The following is a 21,266-nucleotide window of genomic DNA, read 5'->3' on the forward strand; positions in this document are numbered from 1 at the left end:
CACTATTCTCATCAATCAGTCACTGGGAAATGTTGTCTTGAAGCTTATACTTTTTTAAAATACACCGAGCTTTTGTCAGTAATCTGATAAACTGTCATTGGTTATATTCAGTGGAATATGTTATATATACAATGTGATGTCTTAGTCCCTTTGAAAGCCATCATCTTTCTCTCTTGAAACAGTAATGAGTATGGTGTGGAAATGGAAAAAGAACTATCCGTTTTATGTTCTGGTTCCCCGAAAATCTTCAGTGGGGATTTTTATCTTCAGGTGAGTGGTAGAGTTATGGATTATCTTCAGATGTATTCTCTATTTTATCAGTTCTCCATGGGCAAGATATCTACATTGTCACACCAATTCAATATTACATAGAGAGGTGTTCAATTATATTTCAGCTGCAGGAGCAAATGTTCAGGTGCCCTTGTGTTTCCTCCCAGTTTGTTTTGTAAGTGAAATTTATGTAATTGCAGCCCTGCTCTGTCCATTCGTCTCTGTGCTTCCAAGGCAGGAAGATGGCACTAGTTTAAGAAAAGTGAGTTTTATGACATAGCTAAGCAGAAAGACCGAGGAGAAAAAAAATGGCTGTAGTCTCACTTCATGATTTATCAAATGTCAGAGAAACCAGAAAGGAGAGCATAGTTGTAAATTCTGCGAATGACAGCAAATGTTTCATTTCGAAACTCATTCTTTAGTTCACAGTAGACAGAAATCTATAGGAAATCGGGCTTTGGATTCTGCTTCTGGACTATGTGCTTGGATTACTTAAAAATTTTAAGGAAGCATATCATAAAAAGACCAAGAACTTACAGAATCATAGAATCATAGAATTGTTTAGGTTGGAAAAGACCTTTAAGATCAAGTCCAACTGTTAACCTAGCACTGCCAAGTCCACCACTAAACCATGTCCCTAAGTACCAAATCTACATGTCTTTTAAACACTTCCAGGGCTGGTGACTCAACCATTTCCTTGGGCAGCCTGTTCCAAGGATTGACAACCCTTTCGGTGAAGACATTTTTCCTACTATCCAATCTAAACCTCCCCTGGCGCAACTTGAGGCCATCTCCTCTTGTCCTATCACTTGTTACCTGGGAGAAGAGACCGACCCCCACCTCTCTACAACCTCCTTTCAGGTAGTTGCAGAGCACGAGAAGGTCTCCCCTCAGCCTCCTTTTCTCCAGGCTAAACAGTCCCAGTTCCCTCAGCGGGTCCTCATCAGACTTGTGCTCTACACTCTTCACCAGCTTCGCTGCCCTTCTTTGTACACGCTCCAGCACCTCAATGTCTTTCTTGTAGTGAGGAGCCCAAAACTTAAGATAATTAGAGAAAGTTGGGAAATGAATGACAAGAAAAGTAGCAATTTCCATTTTGGTTTTGTCTAAATGTTACAAATAAGTGTTAATGTTAAATCTGTACTTGTTCTGGTCTTCATTGTTACTCACATGCAGTGTTCAGGGCCTGCTTGGATCTAGAGATGTGGGGTTAGATTATCTCTTCCACAATGGACTGTTTTATGGAAGTTGGACATCTATTTATGTAGTGTTTATTAACTGAATTTGAACAGTACTAGAGAAGACACTGGTTCAAAGAACTCTGGAGTCACCAAAATACATTCACTTTGTTACAAGAATATGATGACTACTGAATCTGTGCTCCAGCAATATTAAACAGTAAAGTAAAAAATATCACAGGAAGCCATTGCTGAATGGAGACATAGTGTGTGCCAAAAAAGGATTTTTTTCCCCCTGAGTTTATCACTATCCAAGTAACATTAATTTGACATGGCTGAAACTACGCTGGCTTTTGCCTGCATAACTATGTTCATATACAGCATGATTATGTTTTTTCCTCTACAAATTTCTAATACAACTGTGTTTTAAAACTGTGTCATGTACACCAAGGTTCTGATGTCTGAATACAATCTTCTCCCCAGATAACATAAGCACTCAACTACAAGCACTACACCAGAGTGACAGTGCCCCGACAGCATGGCAATATCGGCAGCTATCCGCCCCAGGATCCTAATGCCAGTATCCAAAGTTTCTGCACACATGATCTCTTTTAAAGGAGAATAAAAGCTGGTAAAAGAAACATCATGTGCTTATACTCCTGGGATATCTATCTTAATGGTAACTGACATTTCTTGCAATCAAATCTTTGGCATAGCCTGTGGTAGATGACCAGATGACCTTTATTTGGAAGAACCGTCTTAGTTTTCAATGAAGTATCCTGTTGTCCTGAGAAACGAAATATAGAATGCCATTCACCTTTCATTCTGGTGCTAAGATATTGTCGTGGTTTAGCCCCAGCCGGCAACTAAGCACCACGCAGCTGCTCGCTCACTCCCCCTCGGTGGGATGGGGGAGAGAATCGGAAGAGCAAAAGTAAGAAAACTCGTGGGTTGAGATAAGGACAGTTTAATAGGGAAAGCAAAAGCCGCGCACGCAAGCAAAGCAAAGCAAGGAATTAATTCACTGCTTCCCATGGGCAGGCAGGTGCTCAGCCATCTCCAGGAAAGCAGGGCTCCATCACACGTAACGGTTACTTGGGAAGACAAACACCATCACTCCAAATGTCCCCCCCTTCCTTCTTCTTCCCCAGCTTTATATACTGAGCATGACGTCGTATGGTATGGAATAGCCCTTTGGTCAGTTTGGATCAACTATCCTGGCTGTGTCCCCTCCCAGCTTCTTCTGCACGTGGCAGAGCATGGGAAGCTGAAAAGTCCTTGACCAGTACAGCAACAACTAAAACATCTCTGTATTATCAACACTGTTCTCAGCACAAATCCAAAACATAGCCCCATACCAGCCACTATAAAGAAAATTAACTCTATCTCAGCTGAAACCAGGACAGATATATACCTGAAAGCTTCTTTCTTTCAGTCAGCCTAGATATTCACAGCTTTGAATAATTTGCTTCATATGATTACTCTAAAAACAACTAATTACAAGCCTATTATACAATATTGTGTCTACAAACAGGAGAAAAGCATAATTTTCCTATGCAGAATTTTCCTGGGGAGAAAAACACTCAATTACTCATGACAGTCTACATTAAGGCATTTAGTTTTTACTTTTGGAAATCTCGTCACCGTTCCATCCAAACTGCTTTTGTTTGGATAGGGGGTTTTTTGCTTACATGTTTTACAGTTGTGAAACCTTATCGTCTAAGGAGTCAGTCCTCTAACTGAAAGTATATGAAAGGATAGCACTACTAAATTTGGACCTTACAAAGCTTCATTTGAAAATTCCTCCCTAAATAGTTTGCCTGACTTTCTGTAAATCAGTGCCTGAGTTGGCAGCAGGCCTCCAGTGCAGAGCTTTAGGCTTTTGGGCCAGTGAGCTGCCAATGCTCTCATACCTTCACAGTTTGCATTCCTCAAACCTCTGCATGTAAAATGCTAGGCTGGTCTGAGGCTTACTGAAAGTTGGCCCTTTCATGGTATTACTTCAGAAACATGCGCATTTTAGGATTTTTTTTATTTTGTATTATACCATCAGGGGAAAAAATTACTATTCCGGAGAACATTTATCTGCTGGTTCAAATAGAGGAAATGTGAAAGGAAATATCCTGAGCTTTCAGCGCCAGAGTGCATCTAACAGAACCATAGGCTCTAATTAAAATTTGCAGAAATGTTCTTAGAAGATAATATTTCCCCATCAATTAATATACCACAAGAAAGAGTAAATTGGGCAAGTATTCATACAGCTACGCATCTGTGCTCATATTGCCACGGTCTACATATCTTTTGATAGCTCTTCTAGGGACCTCACTACATACAGTGAGCATAACTGTAGCTAACTACATTCAACCATCCTACCCGTACAGTTGGGAAGTTGTGGTGTTTCACAAGAGTGGCACAGAGGCCCAACTCAAAAAAAGAAGCAAAGCCCTTTTAGCACCCATCTAAAACCTGTATCAGCAAAATGAAGGTATGTATTGGGTTTGCGTGGCAAGGTTTTGGTAGCGGGGGGGCTACAGGGGTGGCTTCTGTGAGAAGGTGCTAGAAGCTTCCCCTATGTCCAATAGAGCCAATGCCAGCCAGCTCCAAGACAGACCCGCTGCTGGCCAAGGCTGAGCCCATCAGCGACGGTGGTAGTGCCTCTGGGATAACATATTTAAGAAGGGGGGAAAGTTGCCATGCAACAGCAACTGCAGTCAGAGAGAGGAGTGAGAATATGTGAGAGAAACAGCCCTGCAGACACCCAGGTCAGTGAAGAAGGAGGGGGAGGAGGTGCTCCAGGTGCCGGAGCAGAGATTCCCCTGCAGCTCTGGTGCAGACCATGGTGAGGCAGGCTGTCCCCTGCAGCCCATGGGGGTTAATGGTGGAGCAGATATCCACCTGCAGCCCATGGGGGTTAATGGTGGAGCAGATATCCACCTGCAGCCCATGGGGGTTAATGGTGGAGCAGATATCCCCCTGCAGCCCATGGAGGTTAATGGTGGAGCAGATATCCCCCTGCAGCCCATGGAGGTTAATGGTGGAGCAGATATCCACCTGCAGCCCATGGAGGTTAATGGTGGAGCAGATATCCACCTGCAGCCCGTGGAGGACCCCATGCCGGAGCAGGTGGGTGCCTGAAGGAGGCTGTGACCCCATGGGAAGCCTGTGCTGGAGCAGGCTCCTGGCAGGAACTGTGGACCCATGGAGAGAGGAGTCCATGCTGGAGCAGGTTTGCTGGCAGGACTTGTGACCCATGCTGGAGCAGTCTGTTCCTGAAGGACTGCACCCCGTGGAAAGGACCCATGCTGGAGCAGTTCATGAAGGACTGCACCCCATGGAAAGGACCCATGCTGGAGCAGTTCATGAAGAACTGCAGCCCATGGGAAGGACTCACACTGGAGAAGTTTGTGGAGGACTGTCTCCTGTGGGAGGGACCCCATGCTGGAGCAGGGGCAGAGTGTGAGGAGTCCTCCCCATGAGGAGGAAGGAGCAGCAGAGACAACCTGTGATGAACTGACCACAACCCCCATTCCCTGTCCCCCTGTGCTGCTGGGGGGAGGAGGGAGAGAAATGGGGAGTGAAGTTGAGCCTGGAAAGAAGGGAGGGGTGGGGGGGAAGGTGTTTTAGGATTTAGTTTTTATTTTCTCATTACCCTACTCTGATTTGATTGGTAATAAATTAAACTGATTTTCCCCACTTTGAGTCTGTTCTGCCTGTGATGGTAATTGCTGAGTGATGTCCCTGCCCTTACCTCAACTCACGAGCCTTTCATTATATTTTCTCTCCCCTGTCCAGCTGAGGAGGGGAGTGACAGAGCAGCTTTGGTGGGCACCTGGCATCCAGCCAGGGTCAACCCACCACAGTATGTTAAATAAAGAGAGACCTCATTGGAAATCTTTTTTAGTATATTTAGATGTGAAGTTCCTCCTATTTCCTTTCTGAAGGAATTAAGTATTAGGGAAGGAGCTAGAACTCCTTATGGAGTGAGAACTCTGGTGAGAACTGCAGCAGGAGAGATTCCCACTGGAATGCTGGGTTATTTGTTGCAAAGGGAACTGAGACATGGGTCCCTGTTCCACAGCAATGGCCAAACACTGTAACCTCTGCTTCCTTGGCTTCTGTGAACAAGAGACTTGGTAACTGCCACGTCCAAATTCCAACCTTCAAATTGTCACTTACAAGGAAAAAGCAGGACAGCTCTCACCTGGACTCTTTCCATTACCTGACATTAAAAAACAGCCTAGGCTTACAGCCTTTTGCTTCACCTGTACTTGATTCATTATTCCCAAGTCAGGGGGTGCAAGCCAGCCCTGTCCCAAAACACTTCGTTTCTGTGGGCTCAAACCAGCAACCTTATAGCTCAAACACAGCACCTTTTGACTGCCGCGTGCTTGCATCCCTATGGCTTCGGACATAGGTGGGTAAAGGACAGATTTGTACAAGTCCTGTGCAGAGAATTATTTATTGAATAAACAGACACTTGAGTAAAAGCTGTGAAGGAAAAAAATAAAAATCATTTAAATATTGTGTTAGTATAGGGTACTTGCCCTTTAGCAAGAAAGGGACTGAGCTTAATCCTTGTCTTAAATAGCTCATCCCAGAAGAGAGTTCACTATTCTGCACAGAATTACATTTTAGTTTAGTGAGCTCCTTCCTGATACCCCTCCCTGGAGTTTCTTGCTGGTTTGCTTAAGTAGTTCCCTGCATTTGCAAATGTCATCCTTGGGTTGCAAACACTTCCAATGGGGAACTTCCCCTTATGGGAATCATGAGCACCTAACACCGTGCTATGGATTCTGGTGTGCAGCTTACGACTGACAGTCTATGATGTGAATGTTCCACATACACACATTGAAATAGGCCTCAACAGCTTGGCTGAAAACGTAGAGGAAGCCCATGTTGGAAAAGGAATTTGGATTCAGATCACCTGAATCCTAATTTACACCCTGAACTCCTGTCTTACCCTTTTTTACTGTCAGCCAGTATATTCTGATCCATCTGATCAAGGAATTATATATACAAATATCACAGGACATTTAAAGCCTTTCAGCATTCCTGGATGAGGGCTTCCAAAACAGTTTGCTGCAGAGTGTGTGAGATGATGGTGTGTCTGTCTTATCACACCAGCTGTGGACTGCTGGTCAACTCCTGGGTAGGTCCCTAGGTGCTAATAAATGATGGTGATACTCATCTTTCTGCTGCATGCCTAGAAGACTGTAGCAGGGCCTACACTTTCCCAATGCTGTTATGACAAGTCTTGCAAATCTCCTCTTTGGTTACATGGCTTTAAATGATGAAGGAAACATTTGTCCTAAATTATCTTGTTCTCTCTTGCAAATAAATGTAATTTTTTTTTTCCTTGTAGTTTTTGTATGGCATTTTCATCCTTCAGAAGGTCCTAATACTACTTTTCCGCATTGGAAAGTTTTGAAAACTTCAGTTTGAGATTTTTCCTCTAATGCACTCTTTCAAATTTTGCTGTTAAGATGACCTAAAACCTTTAAGCAACTGATATTTTACTATCTGAGGATGCAGACAGAAACAGTAGCTGTAGAGATACTCGTGGTATCAATAAAGCATTAACTTTAAGGGCTGCCTTAGTCAGATGACATACGTGTAAGGTTTGTTAACTATATAGCATGCAAGGTTTGTGAGCCTTTCTCTTTAAATTATTTGGCTGAAAAAAGAAAAGTAGTTTCAGCCTCTTCAAGAGTAGTTTCATCTTAAATACCCCCAAAATAAGGGTGACCTATTATTTAGTCCCATGCTTTTCAGATATTTATCTGTGCAGGTTGGAAGCAGGTTGGCAGTAGGTAGCTAAGAATACTCAAAATCAGAAAAGAGGGGCAAAGAAAAATCAAGTTTAACAAAATTCAGGAAGTGATCATATGAGGCATAAACTTATGTTAAAAATGTAGACATAATTTAAAACAAACCCAAAACAAAGCAACAACAACAAAAAGAACTGGATTCCCATTAAAAATTGCTAGGTTTTGTTATTCATTTTTCTTCAATGAATTTTTCTTCTGCTAGCAAATGTCAGTATTGATGCTCACAAACTCGGTTAGGAATGCGCTGTGTCATCCTGTGCCCAAATGAAAAATGCTTATTGCATTTGCCTTTCTACATACTTCCCTAGGAGGATCTGAATTGAGCATTCTCAATTACAATTATGGCTGGTGCTATTTATTAGGGTCTGTACAGCTGTGTTATGCTTTTTTCTATTCATATGTTCTCTTACAGTTAAAGAACAGTTTTAGCTTGCTGTAAAATTGTAATTTGAGAAGACAAAAGAAATACACAGGAAAACATAAGAGCTGCCCAGTGTAGCATCGAGATCCAGCAATGAATATTTGAATTCCACCTCTCCATCCTTTCCTGTCTTCCCCTTCCCCAGGTCTTTTCTGAGAAAGTACCATATCTTTGTACTATAATTGTGTATATTGGAAAACCAAAGAACAGCACCGGAATAAAGCCTCTAATTAAATCTAAATGTTGAATTTTAAAAAATGAAACTAATTTGATAATTATGTCAAAATAACATGGGAGCACCTGGAATTTTTGTAAAAAGATTCATGTTTTATTTTTATCAACTTTTACTGTAAAATACTATTACCGTTTCTAAAAAATTAACTGCTTTAATGTATTACTTGCTGTTATGCACAGCGAATTCCTAAGGCAAACAGTGACTGAATGGTTTGAAATGCAACTCTGGAAATATCTCTTATCATAAACAACATGGTTCCCTCACTATTTTCTTGGTTTGAAGCTCCAGAAGGTTCCAGGTGTGCTATTTGGAAGAAGACAGTTGACTGACATTTTTTTATTTTTCAAAGGCATTTACCATTTTGCAAAACCACTAATGGCTAGACCTTAGATTTATCCTTATACAACAAAGTATTTAAATCCTTACTTAAGTTTGGCTATGCTTACATTCACAAGTAACTTTGCACAATAAGAGCAGACTGGTGTTGTGGTTTCTTGCCACTTTGTTATATATGGTTTGGGGTTTACTTCAGATTGGGTAGTTGGGATATATACATGGTGCTCAGAGCTTTTGGAGAGGTGGCAAACTTTGGTTCTCTCAACTGGGATCCCTCTAGGAAATTCCCTCTGCCCTTTTTGTCTCTCATGCATATGATGATAATACATCTGTGTCTACATCAAGGCTGATGCCATCACCTGCCTGTTTCTCATCATGCTATTTCTGAGCGATTCTATGATGCCCAATGCCCAGTCCTTCTTCTCCTTCTGAGTTTGCAGTGCATTTTAGGGGAGGAATGCTAGACCTAATAATGCAATGGCTATATCATAGAATCATAGAATTGTTTAGGTTGGAAAAAACCTTTAAGATCATCAAGTCCAACTGTTAACCTAACACTGCCAAGATCACCACTAAACCATGTAACTAAGCACAACGTCTACATGTCTTTTAAATACCTCCAGGGATGGTGACTCAACCACTTCCCTGGGCAGCCTGTTCCAAGGCTTGACAACCCTTTCGGTGAAGACATTTTTCCTACTATCCAATCTAAACCTCCCCTGGTGCAACTTGAGGCCATTTCCTCTCATCCTATCACTTGTTACTTGGGAGAAGAGACCGACCCTCACCTCTCTACAACCTCCTTTCAGGTAGTTGTAGAGAGCAATAAGGTCTCCCCTGAGCCTCCTTTTCTCCAGGCTAAACAACCCCAGTTCCCTCAGCTGCTCCTCATAAGACTTGTGCTGTAGACCCTTCACCAGCTTCGTTGCCCTTCTTTGGACATGCAAATGGAGGAGTTAATGTGCATGAACTGGCACCTATCCTCCTGGACCTCCTGGACATCTTTTTCCCTGAAGGGAAAAAAGAAGAGAGGTAGGAAAAGTGTCAAAGTGGTGATCAAATTCTCCAAGATCATCCAAACCTCTTATTTCTTGCATATGTGCTACATCAGTTAAATCATCCAGACCTTTGGTCTCTCTGGGTTCTCAAACTATAGAGAGGCTGTTGGTGAGATCCACATACATTCAGTGGTTACAATTACATAAATTGCAAGGACAGCTTCTCCTTTATCATGTAAGTCTTCATGGATCAGTGAGACACATTTATGGATATTCTGGCAGGCTTTGCCTGAAGGATCCATGATACCTCTGTCTTCCACAATTCTGGCTTTGGAGCCGGTAAGGAAACTGGCATCTGCTTTTCAAAGAAGAGTGAGTGTCGTTCACTGTATCTGGGTGTCCACATGCATGGTAGGAGCGGCAACAGAGCTCCTGCCTCACCAAGTCAGGAGGCTTTTACCTGACAATGCTTACGTTCAATTTTGCAATGTCCTTAATGACATTCATACCCTTGAATTCATACCCTCAGTTTTCGAGACAGACGAGAACTTCTGTCTTGTTTCTCTTCTCCCTCTCCAGCTTTCAAGAGAAATAATCTGTCAAGTAATTAAACTTTTGGCTGAAACATTGTATTTAGATAGGAATTGTGTCTTTGATGTCTCATATCCCTCATTCTTTCTTGTTTTGGTGTGGTTAAAAACCCTTCCAATATGTTTGGCCACCCTGTGGGATTGTCAGGGTCCAGCTCTCACATGCATTAAACTGAACAAAAAATAGCAAATAGGAATATCCCATGACAGACTATACAGTTGGGGTACTTTCTGATGTAGGCTGATGATGAAGATTTCACTTCAGAAAAGAGAACTGAACACAGTTTTCCCATGCACTAACATTAGATAACACAGGATACATTATTTTCAGCAGAAATTATAACAGAATTTAAGGTTAAATTTGTGAATAGTCTTAGGATGGTAAATAAACTACTTGTAAAAAAGAAAGAAAAATCACCAGTGTCTATGTACATGCTCTTTTCAACCCCTTTGCAAAGCTCACAGGTTCTTTTGAAGGTATATGTCCTTGCATCTTCTTAACAAAGAAGCAAAAAAGCAAACTAACAAATTATACCTGGAGCAGCGAAATATAACTCTATTAAGAGCTAGAACTTTAAGATAAAAAAATGTGCAGAGATTCCAGTATGCTTTATAATTTATAATAACGAAATTCCTGATTTACAGTGTTGGTATCATATATAAAAGTTTAATCACAAACACATTTCATTCTCAATCCCTTCCCAGTGTTGATAAATCTCTTGGGAACTTCAATAACGCAATTTTTGACCAGGGCTGCCTAAGAGGTCAGAAACATAGGACAGGAAAGACCTCATCATTCACTGGATTCAGACCCTGACATTATAAGCAGCCAAGTCACATAATCCCTTCCATGAAATTTCCTGAATTTTATTGTTTTGTCATACAGGGATCATCTTCCCATTTTTATTGTATATGTATTAATAGCTAATTTATAGTAATTTGCTCCTCTACTAACATTTGCCTTTAGAGAAGGAACTTGTTCTTCCTTGTCAATAACCATTCCTTTTACATATTTAGAGAAAGTAATAATCTCTCCTCTCAACCTCTGTTTTACAAAGCTAAACAAGCCGAACTGTTCCTCCTCTTCTCACACAGTGAGCTCTCCATGTCCCTGGTAAAACTTTGCAATACCTGTTCCACTTTACATCACTCATTATTATCAATGGGTGAGTTGGTTATATTTATGAATTTAGGTGACAACATCTAGAAATCAGAAATAGAGAAGATCTGTTAGGTCATTATTTCCATCACTTTGCATTTCAGACTTTTGCCCCCTGATATGTTTCCAACAAATACGTCTGTTCCAAAATATCTCCAAACATGGTAATTCTTAAAATAAAACTTTAATCAGAAGAAATAAATCAGAAATAAACACGTAATCAGAAGGTAATCCCCCATGGTCATCAATTTACAGATAAAAATAACTATTGGAATTGGAACTCGCATTTGGAACTCACAAATGAGCAAGGACTGAACACAAATCTAAAATGAACTGATGTTTTTCTAAGAATTTTAAAAATCTTATAGATTTAGACTTCACTTTGCCTATAATAGCAGAAGTTATACTTCAGCCTCTTGTACAAAAACCTTATTTGAGTCAACAATAAATAGCATATGATGTTTTAAGATATACAAAAACAATAGTAACATGGGTATTTATTTTATGAAACCTCACAAATTTTCTATCAGCCCTGTCGGCCACCTTTTTGGAATTTACAAAAATGCAGTTGGTAATTGAATATTATACATCCAAAAACGTAATTAAAGAGCTTTCTGTCCTAAGACGTAAATAATATACCTGTGAAATGCAAGCTTAATGGTATAAGAATCAGATAGCTAGAGATCTGTGTATTGAAAGAAATTTGAGAGATTAACTTATTTGACAAAGGATCTAAATTCAAATGAGCACCAAGATCAAACCACTATTAAAATAATTTTCATCTAGGCAACGTAGCAGAAAAAGTGGTTAAAAGCACAGCTAAAAATATCTCCTGTGAGTCAGAACCTTTGAAAATCTACAATAAAAACAGACAGTAACATGCACCTGTGACCCTTTTACTTGTTTTTGTAAATGCTTTGTCTTCATTTTTAAAAGAAACTATTTGCAATGCAGGATCTGAAAGTAGAAGATGCCAGAAGTTTCTAGCCTGCTGAGAAACAGCAGGTTTCTGCTGCAACAAACAAAGAAGCAAAGAGAAAAACAATCAGAGATCCTGTTTGTATTGGCTTAAATATTGCTTAAAAATATGCTATGGGCTGTTTGCTGCATTACTAGTAGCTGTCATCTATCTCTGCATCATTCAGCAAAGAAAATATGATGGGAACCAAGAATTCGCAGCAGCAGCAAAAAGCGGTATGGACATTCAGGTGTTAAGTATAGAATGGGAAAACTTACTGTGAGGATTGTATCAAAAACACAGGTACAGGATTAAAAGCTTTTAAAAATTGGGTTGAAAAAAGAAAATAGTGCTGTATTTTTCACCTTTCTTTCCCACATGGAAATGAAAAATTCTGAAATATTTCACTTTTGCAATTTTGAATCATTTTTTTATTTTGAAATGAAATTTTTAAAAAATTACCTATAAATTTTTTAAAGAAAAAGTAAACAGGTTCTGAAATTTCAAGATCAAAATGTGAAGGAGGGTTTTTTCTTTTTTTCAGATAAAAGGAAACATTAGGATTTTTTTTCCTAAAAAATTCCCCATTTTCTTCCTATGTTTTTTGTTTATTTAATTTAGGGGTTTCTTACATAATTCCTATCGAAAGATAGAAGATTTTAATTTTTATTTAAGCTAGTTCAGCATTTTTATGGTAGTTGAAGAATTTGCTTGTCTATTTATGTATTTTTTTAGTCTAGCTTCAAACAAAGCTGGAGTTGAACAAGAAATTTTCAGCAGCTGAGACATATTTACATTGTTCAATAGTAGCCATGTCAGTCATGCAATCCAGTCTTTCCCTTTTTTTACCTCCAGACTGGTATTACTGCACTGGTATTATTATGCTGCGTACACCAGATAAGCAGGGTTATGATTTTCCGGATCCTAAAACACCTCTGTGGTTGTCTGCAGCACCAACAGTAATACTTCCATCACCTTGGTGCTTTGTCAATAAGCTCCCAAGGACACCTATGACAACTAGCAGTTGTAGTTAACTCTTCATTCTAGGTAGTTTTTCTTAAGGCTTACACAAAACATGCAAAAGGAATTCTGCCTGTTATGCCCAAAGTGAAATCACCAAATCTCAAGGCAATTTTATCACAGTCATTCCAGGAGTGAAGTACTCAAGGGGAACATCTGATCAGATAGCCAGATTCCTTCATTTTCATTAATATATCAGCAAACTGTGCAACGCATGAATGTTTCATGGTCCTTTTAGTGCCTTCCTTGCCTTTTACTATCGTCCATGCTCCTTAACATTGCTTTTGCTGGGTGCTAACACTGCGTGATGCCTGAATACAAATACTGACATGCAACTCCAAGTACCAGCTTTACCAGCTATTTTTGGGCAGCCTATATGTCATTATATAACAGAACATACACTATAGATATAGATCTTGGCTTAGCTAAAATAATTTTCTCCAGTGGCTTGAATTTAAATTTCGTACTTATTCTTAAACCAGTGTGGAAGTAGTTTACCTTCGGCTTACTGGATCTTAGTATTTTTCTGTCAGAGTTAGAACAGCAGAGATCTAATGTAATATTTAAGAAGCAACATTCCCCTTTAATTTTTCAATTGTTTTTTGTTTGTATTGTTTTGTTGCTTTTTTTTTTAAATGGTGGCACCAGTTTTCTAGGTGGTTAAAAACCACAATTCCCAGAGCTGATTGCAAATTCATAAGGCTCTATCAAACACTGACATGTCTTCCTTTTAAGAGCATATAACTAATTCTCCTTAGGACAGCATCCGTGAGATATTGTTAGTTTCAGCAAGTTTTTTTTAATAAAGGCTATTGAAGACCTTAATTTTATTATTTTTTTTTTACTACTGGGTTTTGCTTTACAAATCCACATGGAAATTGCATGGAAGGAAAGTTTTTAATTAGTTCCAAAGAAAACTTGCAGCTGCATTTTTTCCCCATGGTATATTCCCTGTTGGTTATTGGAGGCCTCCCTTTTTGAGATGATCATACCTTGATTGCTGTTAGTTTTTACAATAGTGGGATGTATGATTTCTGTGACATCATAGATGATCTCAGTATACTTCTAGTCTTCATACTAATTTACAGAAGACAGCCAACAGCTCAGTCACATCAGTGCATGCCCCTGGCCTGGCTCTGCTGGCTACCAGGGACCTCGCCTAATCTTCCTTTGTAAACAACCCTATGACTTGTTTGAGATTACTGAGGGAAATCAAGGGGCCATATTAGATTAAATATTGATCCCAAAGTAGTATGCTGCGCTTCTCTCTTTTGTTTTTAATAGCAGCACTAATAGCACTCTGCTCTTACTGCTGCTCTCCGAGAGACAGATGCTTCCGGCAGCTTCCTGGTGGAGACTGCTGCATACATGCACTTCTTCCCACAAGAAGGATCTCGTATTCTCTATTTATTTGGGGTGTTATAATGTCTACTGCAACTTGTATGCCCTACAATAATCAAATAATAGAAAAGTTATGATTTTCTGTTTTACAGGGACACAACTTCAGTAATGTTGAAAGAAGGCTGGAACTGATCTATGATTTATTTTATTATTGAAGAGTACTAAGAAAATCTTTCTGAAGCATTTAATACATTTACATAGTAATATAAGCCTGTGACTGTGTTCATAACACGTTGCTCAATTATTGGTGTCTTTGAAAACAAAGCAAATTAATCTCACGTATACAAATCTGCATAATGTGTGAAAGTAATGCATGAGCTGAATAAGTTTCCTATACACTACTGGGAACAGCACACGCACAACCTTAAAGTAAAATGTTCACCTCCAAGCCCCCAACTGCCTGGCAGAACTCTCAGTTAAAGAAGTCAGGGATGGATATTTAAATTCCAGTGTCTAAGGAAAAAAAACTTCAAAGCCCACAGAGGGCAGTAAAAAGTACATTACTGCAGACTGACTGGGAAAAAAACATTGATTACAGTGAAGAAAATGTCTGATGGGAATATGGGCAACAAATTTGAAATGCTGGAAATGCTGAACTTACTCTGAGTACAAACACATTCTCTATTCTTCCTAGGTTAGTATATAAGGTTATTTCCCTTTCACATTAATAAGAAATTAATATGAAACTCATTGTTTGAAATTCAGCTATATTTTGAGTTGTTTCTCCTAACAACTCTATTTCTTACATACAAAACCTTTTTTAAAGAAAGAATGTAGACTCATCCACTGGGCAACACTTGCATTGCTGTCAGTGCCTTTTCTGTGTAGCAATGGCAGGACAACCCCCCTCTGCTTTGCTCTGATCTGTAACAGGAGGCTGTAGAAAATACGTCGTTTGTCATTTGTTTCCTCTCATGGAACGAAAACTGCTGCTCAGTCTTCCACTGACACAGACTGACCTGTTAGCAGCAAAAATGGCTGTTAGACATGGTCAGGGAAGAAGAAAAGATACTAGAAAGATAATGGATTTCAGAAGGATGGATATCCAAGGGTTTCAAACCACTCATGTCCACTGGCCATTTCTTCTGGAGTGTATGGTAGCAGAGCCCCTGCGGTGGTAAATGGAGTGGACACTCAATGGTAACAATCACCAGTTATCAAGGATTGTGGGATGTGGTTAGACTCTTCTTCAGAAATCTTCCAAATGTCCCTCGCAAGGTACCTATGTATTCAGGACTTATATGGGAGATAGGATTTTGGCCATTGTGAATTCCAGTGCAGGGAAAGCTATTTATATCAAACCTCCAAAGGCCTTTGCGAGTCATGCTTAATGAATATTAATAGTGAAAGTGGGATATTTTTATATAACATCTTGGTTTGTCAAATGTAAAGAGGCTTTTTGCTGCATTACCCTTAAATTCTAAATAACACAGCAGCACGCCGTTAGCTACCTCTATACTTAACAGAGCTCATACTTGTGGTTGAAAGCATGGGTATGATCCACCCTGGGGATCACCCACAGTGTAATTTGCAACAATTGAATTTATCACAGGTATTATCTAGCCCAGTATACTGTCTCCAGCAGTGACAGAAGGAGATGCTATTTGGAGACAGTATATCAGCCTAAACTTTTCGTAGTCTGTTCACCTAGGACTGTCCTAGAATCCACAGCTCTTGGATTCCAGATACTGAAGGCGATTCCCAGCCCTTCCACTTACTGTTTACGCATCTGTTGCCTAAGGATTTTGCTAATTCTTTTTTGAATCTGCTGATGAGGCCTGCCTCCAGAACCTCTTGGGGTAATACTTTCCAGAAGACTAGTACCCACTGTGTTTAGGCAAGTACTTTCTTTCATCTGTTTTACACTTGTAATAGTTTCACTGAGTTTACCCAGTACTGTGGAATTTGGTGAACAATCATTCTCATCCACTTTTTGTCTTACCTATTGCTTTCACGATTTTGTAAACCTCAGCCATGTGCCCCCTTATGCTTCTCTTCTCCACATTGAAGGGTCCCAGCCCTTTCATTCTCCCCTCACAAGGCAGTTGCTTGCTCATGACAGTTGCCTTTGTACCTTTTCTAGCTCTGTCCTTCAGGCTTGCAGAGAGCAACAAAGTGCTACCTCTGCCCCGATGAAGCCTAATGATGCATTGGCTTTTTTGCCTACTGCTGCACATTGAACTGAGAACTTCAGATAATGGTCAATGATGACCCCAAGAACTCTTTACTGAGTTGTAGCTGCCAACTCTGAGTTCAGTTTCATGTAAGCACAATTTAGATTATTTGCTATAAATGTATTATCATATGCCTTGTGCCTCCTTCTCTTTCCCCTTCACTTCAGGGAATCTGTGTAATAGTCCCCGTTATTCCTTAAGGGAATCCCACATTTCTCAATCCCCTATGTCTTATTTTCCTGTTCTAACAAAAACTTCCTTTGCTTTCTATTCCCATTCCCTCCAAAGGTAGTCTCCACAGCAAGGAGATTTATGTGCCCCACATGCCTGCTCCCACGTGCCAGCATTCCTTGCTTTACTCCCCATACCACCATCCCATTGTGATCCCCATCCTGGGGTTTCCCCAATTGCAGCCTGTTGGGGTTCTGTGGGAGCTGGTCCCCTTCCAATCCCTGCTCCACACCTACCTCCACAGCAGGAGGCCCTTACACGCTCCTTTTCCTCCACTCCAACCACCCCCCTTGTACTTTTTTCTATTTTAGTTCCCTGATTTTTCTTAAAATTCAATGGACTTATGCCCCCTGCTCCACACAATGTCCCAAACATTTTCGTAAACTTTGGAACTAACTGGATATGGGTTTTGAAAATTATGATACAGGTACATCATCATAATCTGATATACATTTTTAATCAGTAGTTCAGACACTAAGCATTTTTCTCCTAATCTTTTCAGGTTTCAGGTTGGGCTCATTTTCCTTATCTTTCTCTCACAATTGTTTCTGAAGGAGTTTAATTTCAGGGGCATTTAATCAACAGTAGAGGGGAAGGAAAAAATAAAGATATTTTTGCTTAGAGGCCTGAGATAGTATTGCATAAAAATTAGGATGCCTCTTCATGCACTATGAAGCACCAGTCATCCAGTTTTATTTTGTGCTTCTTAACTGTAACCCAAAAGCAGTGAGTTGGATAGTATCTTCTAGTAAAATTATTCCTCTTCCCTTGGACACACACTGATCATGCCAGCCTTTCTGTTACTCTGAAGAACATCCCCCATTTGGGCCCCGGCCCGATAGCTGGATTCTCTCTGTCCATGTCTCTCTGTTCTCCTGTACCTAATAATATGAACTTTGGTTTGGTGCCCTCTCCCTGTAGTGTTTAATTTAAAAGGATGTACAAGAAATGGTCACATAAAGGATCATAATCCATGAGGAAATAACCTTTGCCTTTTCCCTACATCTTTACTAAAACTTCCAAGTTATGTCCCTTGAAAACGAGTTTTGTCCTGTAAGCAATCAAAAAAAAAAAAAACCAAAACAAAACAAGACATATTCTACCTACCACACAGGAAGATTATGTACTTGACTATACTGCAAAGTTACCTAGGGCAGTGAACTTGAAAGGTAAGGGTGCTGGAAAGCTTTGAATTACACAAGGAGAGGGTAGAGAAGAGAATCTGAACGCTGCTATCAGGGAGGAGAGTGAAAATAACAATGAGAGGAGAAAACTGAGAGGACTGAGGTGAAAGTCTAAGAGCCAGAGCCAGTCGCTGGTATGTCACAGCCTCAGATCATCAGCAATGTGGAATTCTAGGAGATACATTTGAAAAAGAAAGATGTTACTAGAGCCTTCCCAAGTAATATGAAGAGAGATTGGTAAAGTGCTGTGCTATTCATGGAGACCAAAGCTGCACGTCTTCTACGTGCTGAGGAATTGTTCTTCTTCTCTCGTCTGATAGGGGCACAGCAGCATAGCGGATATTTAAATCTTTGTTGCTGTGTAGGAACAAAATGCAACTCTGTGGATATTTCTGCTGAGTAAAATTGGAAGGAGAAAGGAACAGCATCCAGCTTCAGATGGGTGTCTGCCTTTAAATAATTTATAGTTCACTGGCTGGCCCAGCAGATGCTGCCACCACTTTACTTGGTAATGTCCAATTTGGTAATTTGCATCTGGGTGATGCTGTTGTCTTTTGAATGCTGGAATTATAAGAACTTCTTATCTTTGGCAAAATTTTTTATAATTTCATGCAATTTATAACAGCATGGCTTGGGTAAGAAAGATCCATATATGTTTATCTCTCCTTGTAAAAGCAGCTATATTTGACAAGTTCTGAAGAGATTCCTCATAGACAAAGAAAGATGGGAGGATGATAATATAGCTATCCCTGAAGAGAATGTTAATGCAGAACTTAAAAAAAAAAATGTTTTCTTCACCATTGTTTTAACAGAGACATTTGTTCCCATGATGGACAGTCTTCTGCCCTCCCTAGACAGTAAGACTCCCCAGTTGGAAGCTACTCTCCTGAGACTCAGGACATCTTTCGGTCTCCTGATTTATCTAGAGCTGTATGCTGGTGAAGGTGCAAACTGTTCTAGGAAATTCTCCAGAGGCTGCCTACTGTGCCTGCAGAGCTCCAGCTGCGGCCAGAAATACATTAGTCCTCTGTTATCCCAAATCTGAGGCTGCACTCAGAAAACTGCCTTTTCTATTTCCCCTGCTGTCTAGCTCAAGATCAATAGCTCCAGGTGAAAGAATTACATAATTTATTTTTTTTCATCACTTTGTACAGTTATGCATGCTGCATAGCTTGCAATTTTTTATAATATATAGTGTGAAGGCTGCTGTTAGGCACGGACTACAGAATATGGCGTATCTCATGGCTTACAGAGAACACAGAATGAGGAGACAATTAGTGAACATGATTCATTCCCTTTTTAATACTATAATCTTTGTGACATCATCTTTTGTTTCTTAAAGTACTGCAGCAGAGTTGCCTACATAATCTTGTCTAATAAGTTATCCCATTGTATGTCAGTCTGTGAAGAAAATTGCTTCCTTGCTCTCACTTTATTTGACATTACTGACAAGTAACATTTCCTTTCCTGATTATACTCACCTACATGTAAGTGAGCTTTTTTTTCTGCAGTAGTTTTGCTGAAGGTTGTGTTAGAGTTCAGATTAAGATAAACTTCCAGTGCTCTCCTCTCATGTCTGCTGAAATAGATGAAACTTTTTTAACATGGTAATCTTGACCGTACATACTATTGTACATTATGTCACCAGAGCAGCCAGTTATCATTATGCAGATGTTGTCTGATATTCTTTTCTGAGTGAGAACTTATTTAGTATTCATACTGTAAAGATGTTTTTTGTGCAGCAGCAATTTTCTGTATCTGTAAAAGCAGAATTCAGCAAAAACTCCGAACTCCTGCTAGGGTAATATAATTTTAGGCTTGGTAGTATGTTTATAAATCTAAAACAATGTGGTGTTGTCATGTTTATTTTTACTGGTCTTTTAGGAAGGCAGGGAATGATAAGCCACGGCTTAAAAAACGCATCAGAAACTGCCATTCACAAATACTTGGGGAGCTTTTCATTTCTAACAATTATCTACAGCTCTTAGGTTTGAAACACAGTAGTGTCTGTGAGAGTGTGATCATGTCATTTCTCTTGTCACGTAGATCTTCCAGCCTCGAAATCCATGTGCAGGGGGCTGTTGCGCAAACCCTTTGCCTTGGTCCTGTCACATTCTCATCTGACTGCTCTGGGCTTCACTGGCGAGCCAGTGTGAGTTTGCCTCTCCTCAAGCCTCGTCCACAGAACCCAACACCTCAGAGGAGGATGGAGATGTCTCCTGAGACATACTGCATGAAAATGCCGCTTGGCACCCTCTCCCACACTTTCTAGACCTGATTTCTGAAGCCGCCGCTTCACGGCGGGACCCGGCCCTGAGGTAAATTGCCCGGCCCTGAGGTACGCAGCCCGGCCCGGCGCTGGGGTGAGGGGCCCGGCGCTGGGGTGAGGGGTGGGCAGAGCCCGCCCGCCGCCCCATCAGAAGCTCCGCAGAGCCGCCCGGGGGCCGCCCCGCGCGGTGCGCACCCCGGCTGGCTTCGGCGGGAGCAGCGGCAGCCGGGCGTACCGCAGGGCTGCCACTGCACGGGCGCGGACAGGACGCGGGCGCGGGTAGCGCAGGCATCGCGCCGCTTTCCGTGCCTCTCCTCTGGCACCGCGGGGTGGACCGCGCGGCGGGAGGTCACCCCCGCCCCGGGGAGCCGCCCCCTGCCCGGGGCTGCGGGGAGCGGGGCCGCCCCTGCCCCTTTAAGCTCCAGCTGTTCTTGGCTGCGGCGCCTATTTTTAGCTCATCCTCTTGGTAGCATCCAGCTCTGCCCCCTATTTCTCCGTGCTCCCCCCCCTTCCCCCCCCGGTGGTAGGTTCCGCACGGCGACGGCGGGGGGACTGAGCATGTCCGAACCCGCTCGGCAGCGGCCGCCGCGCCGGGGCTGCGCTCGCGCGCCGCGCTCGCAGGGCGGGAAGGAGGGCGCGCGGCCGCGGTCCGCGTGAGGGAGGCGCGTGGTGCCGCCGCTGCTCCGCGGCGCCCGCCGCCGCCGCCGCCGCCCGCAAGTAAGTTTCTCCGCGGGCGCGGGGTGCCCGCCGCGGGGCCGGGCGGGCGGAGGGGGGCAGCGGTGCCGCCTCCCCGCGGCAGGGGCGGCCCAGGGCAGGGGCTCGGAGTTCGGCTCTCCCCTGCCCCTGGGGGCTGGCGTCGGGCGGGACGCGCGCCGCGGCAGCCTGCCCCTGCCCCTGCCTGCCCGACCGCCTCGCTGCGCGCCCCGCGGGGCCGCCGCAACTTCTCGGCTGCCCGCGGCCCGGCCCCGCCGCCCCGGTGGGCAGCGGCTCGCCCCGCGTTGCCGGGTCCTGCCG

General features: G+C 41.9%; 1 protein-coding gene across 9 annotated transcripts in view; it reads left to right on the forward strand.

Annotated features, from left to right (window-relative positions):
• The window catches only part of OXR1 (oxidation resistance 1), a 442,087-nt gene that overhangs the window by 37,784 nt on the left and 383,037 nt on the right, over nucleotides 1-21,266 (forward strand). For 5 of the 9 annotated variants that reach the window (XM_075495115.1, XM_075495119.1, XM_075495114.1 and 2 more), the window contains exon 3: nucleotides 183-270. The exons of 1 other annotated variant lie outside the window; for it this stretch is intronic. In XM_075495115.1, coding sequence (XP_075351230.1) covers nucleotides 183-270 — 88 coding nt within the window. Of the gene's footprint in view, nucleotides 1-182; nucleotides 271-20,138; nucleotides 20,302-20,691; nucleotides 20,970-21,266 lie in introns of those variants that run through there. 3 more of the 9 variants (XM_075495123.1, XM_075495120.1, XM_075495122.1) reach the window with 3 other exon arrangements.

Source organism: Mycteria americana, chromosome 2, assembly GCF_035582795.1.
Source record: "Mycteria americana isolate JAX WOST 10 ecotype Jacksonville Zoo and Gardens chromosome 2, USCA_MyAme_1.0, whole genome shotgun sequence".
In the NCBI taxonomy this organism is placed as follows: domain Eukaryota; kingdom Metazoa; phylum Chordata; class Aves; order Ciconiiformes; family Ciconiidae; genus Mycteria; species Mycteria americana.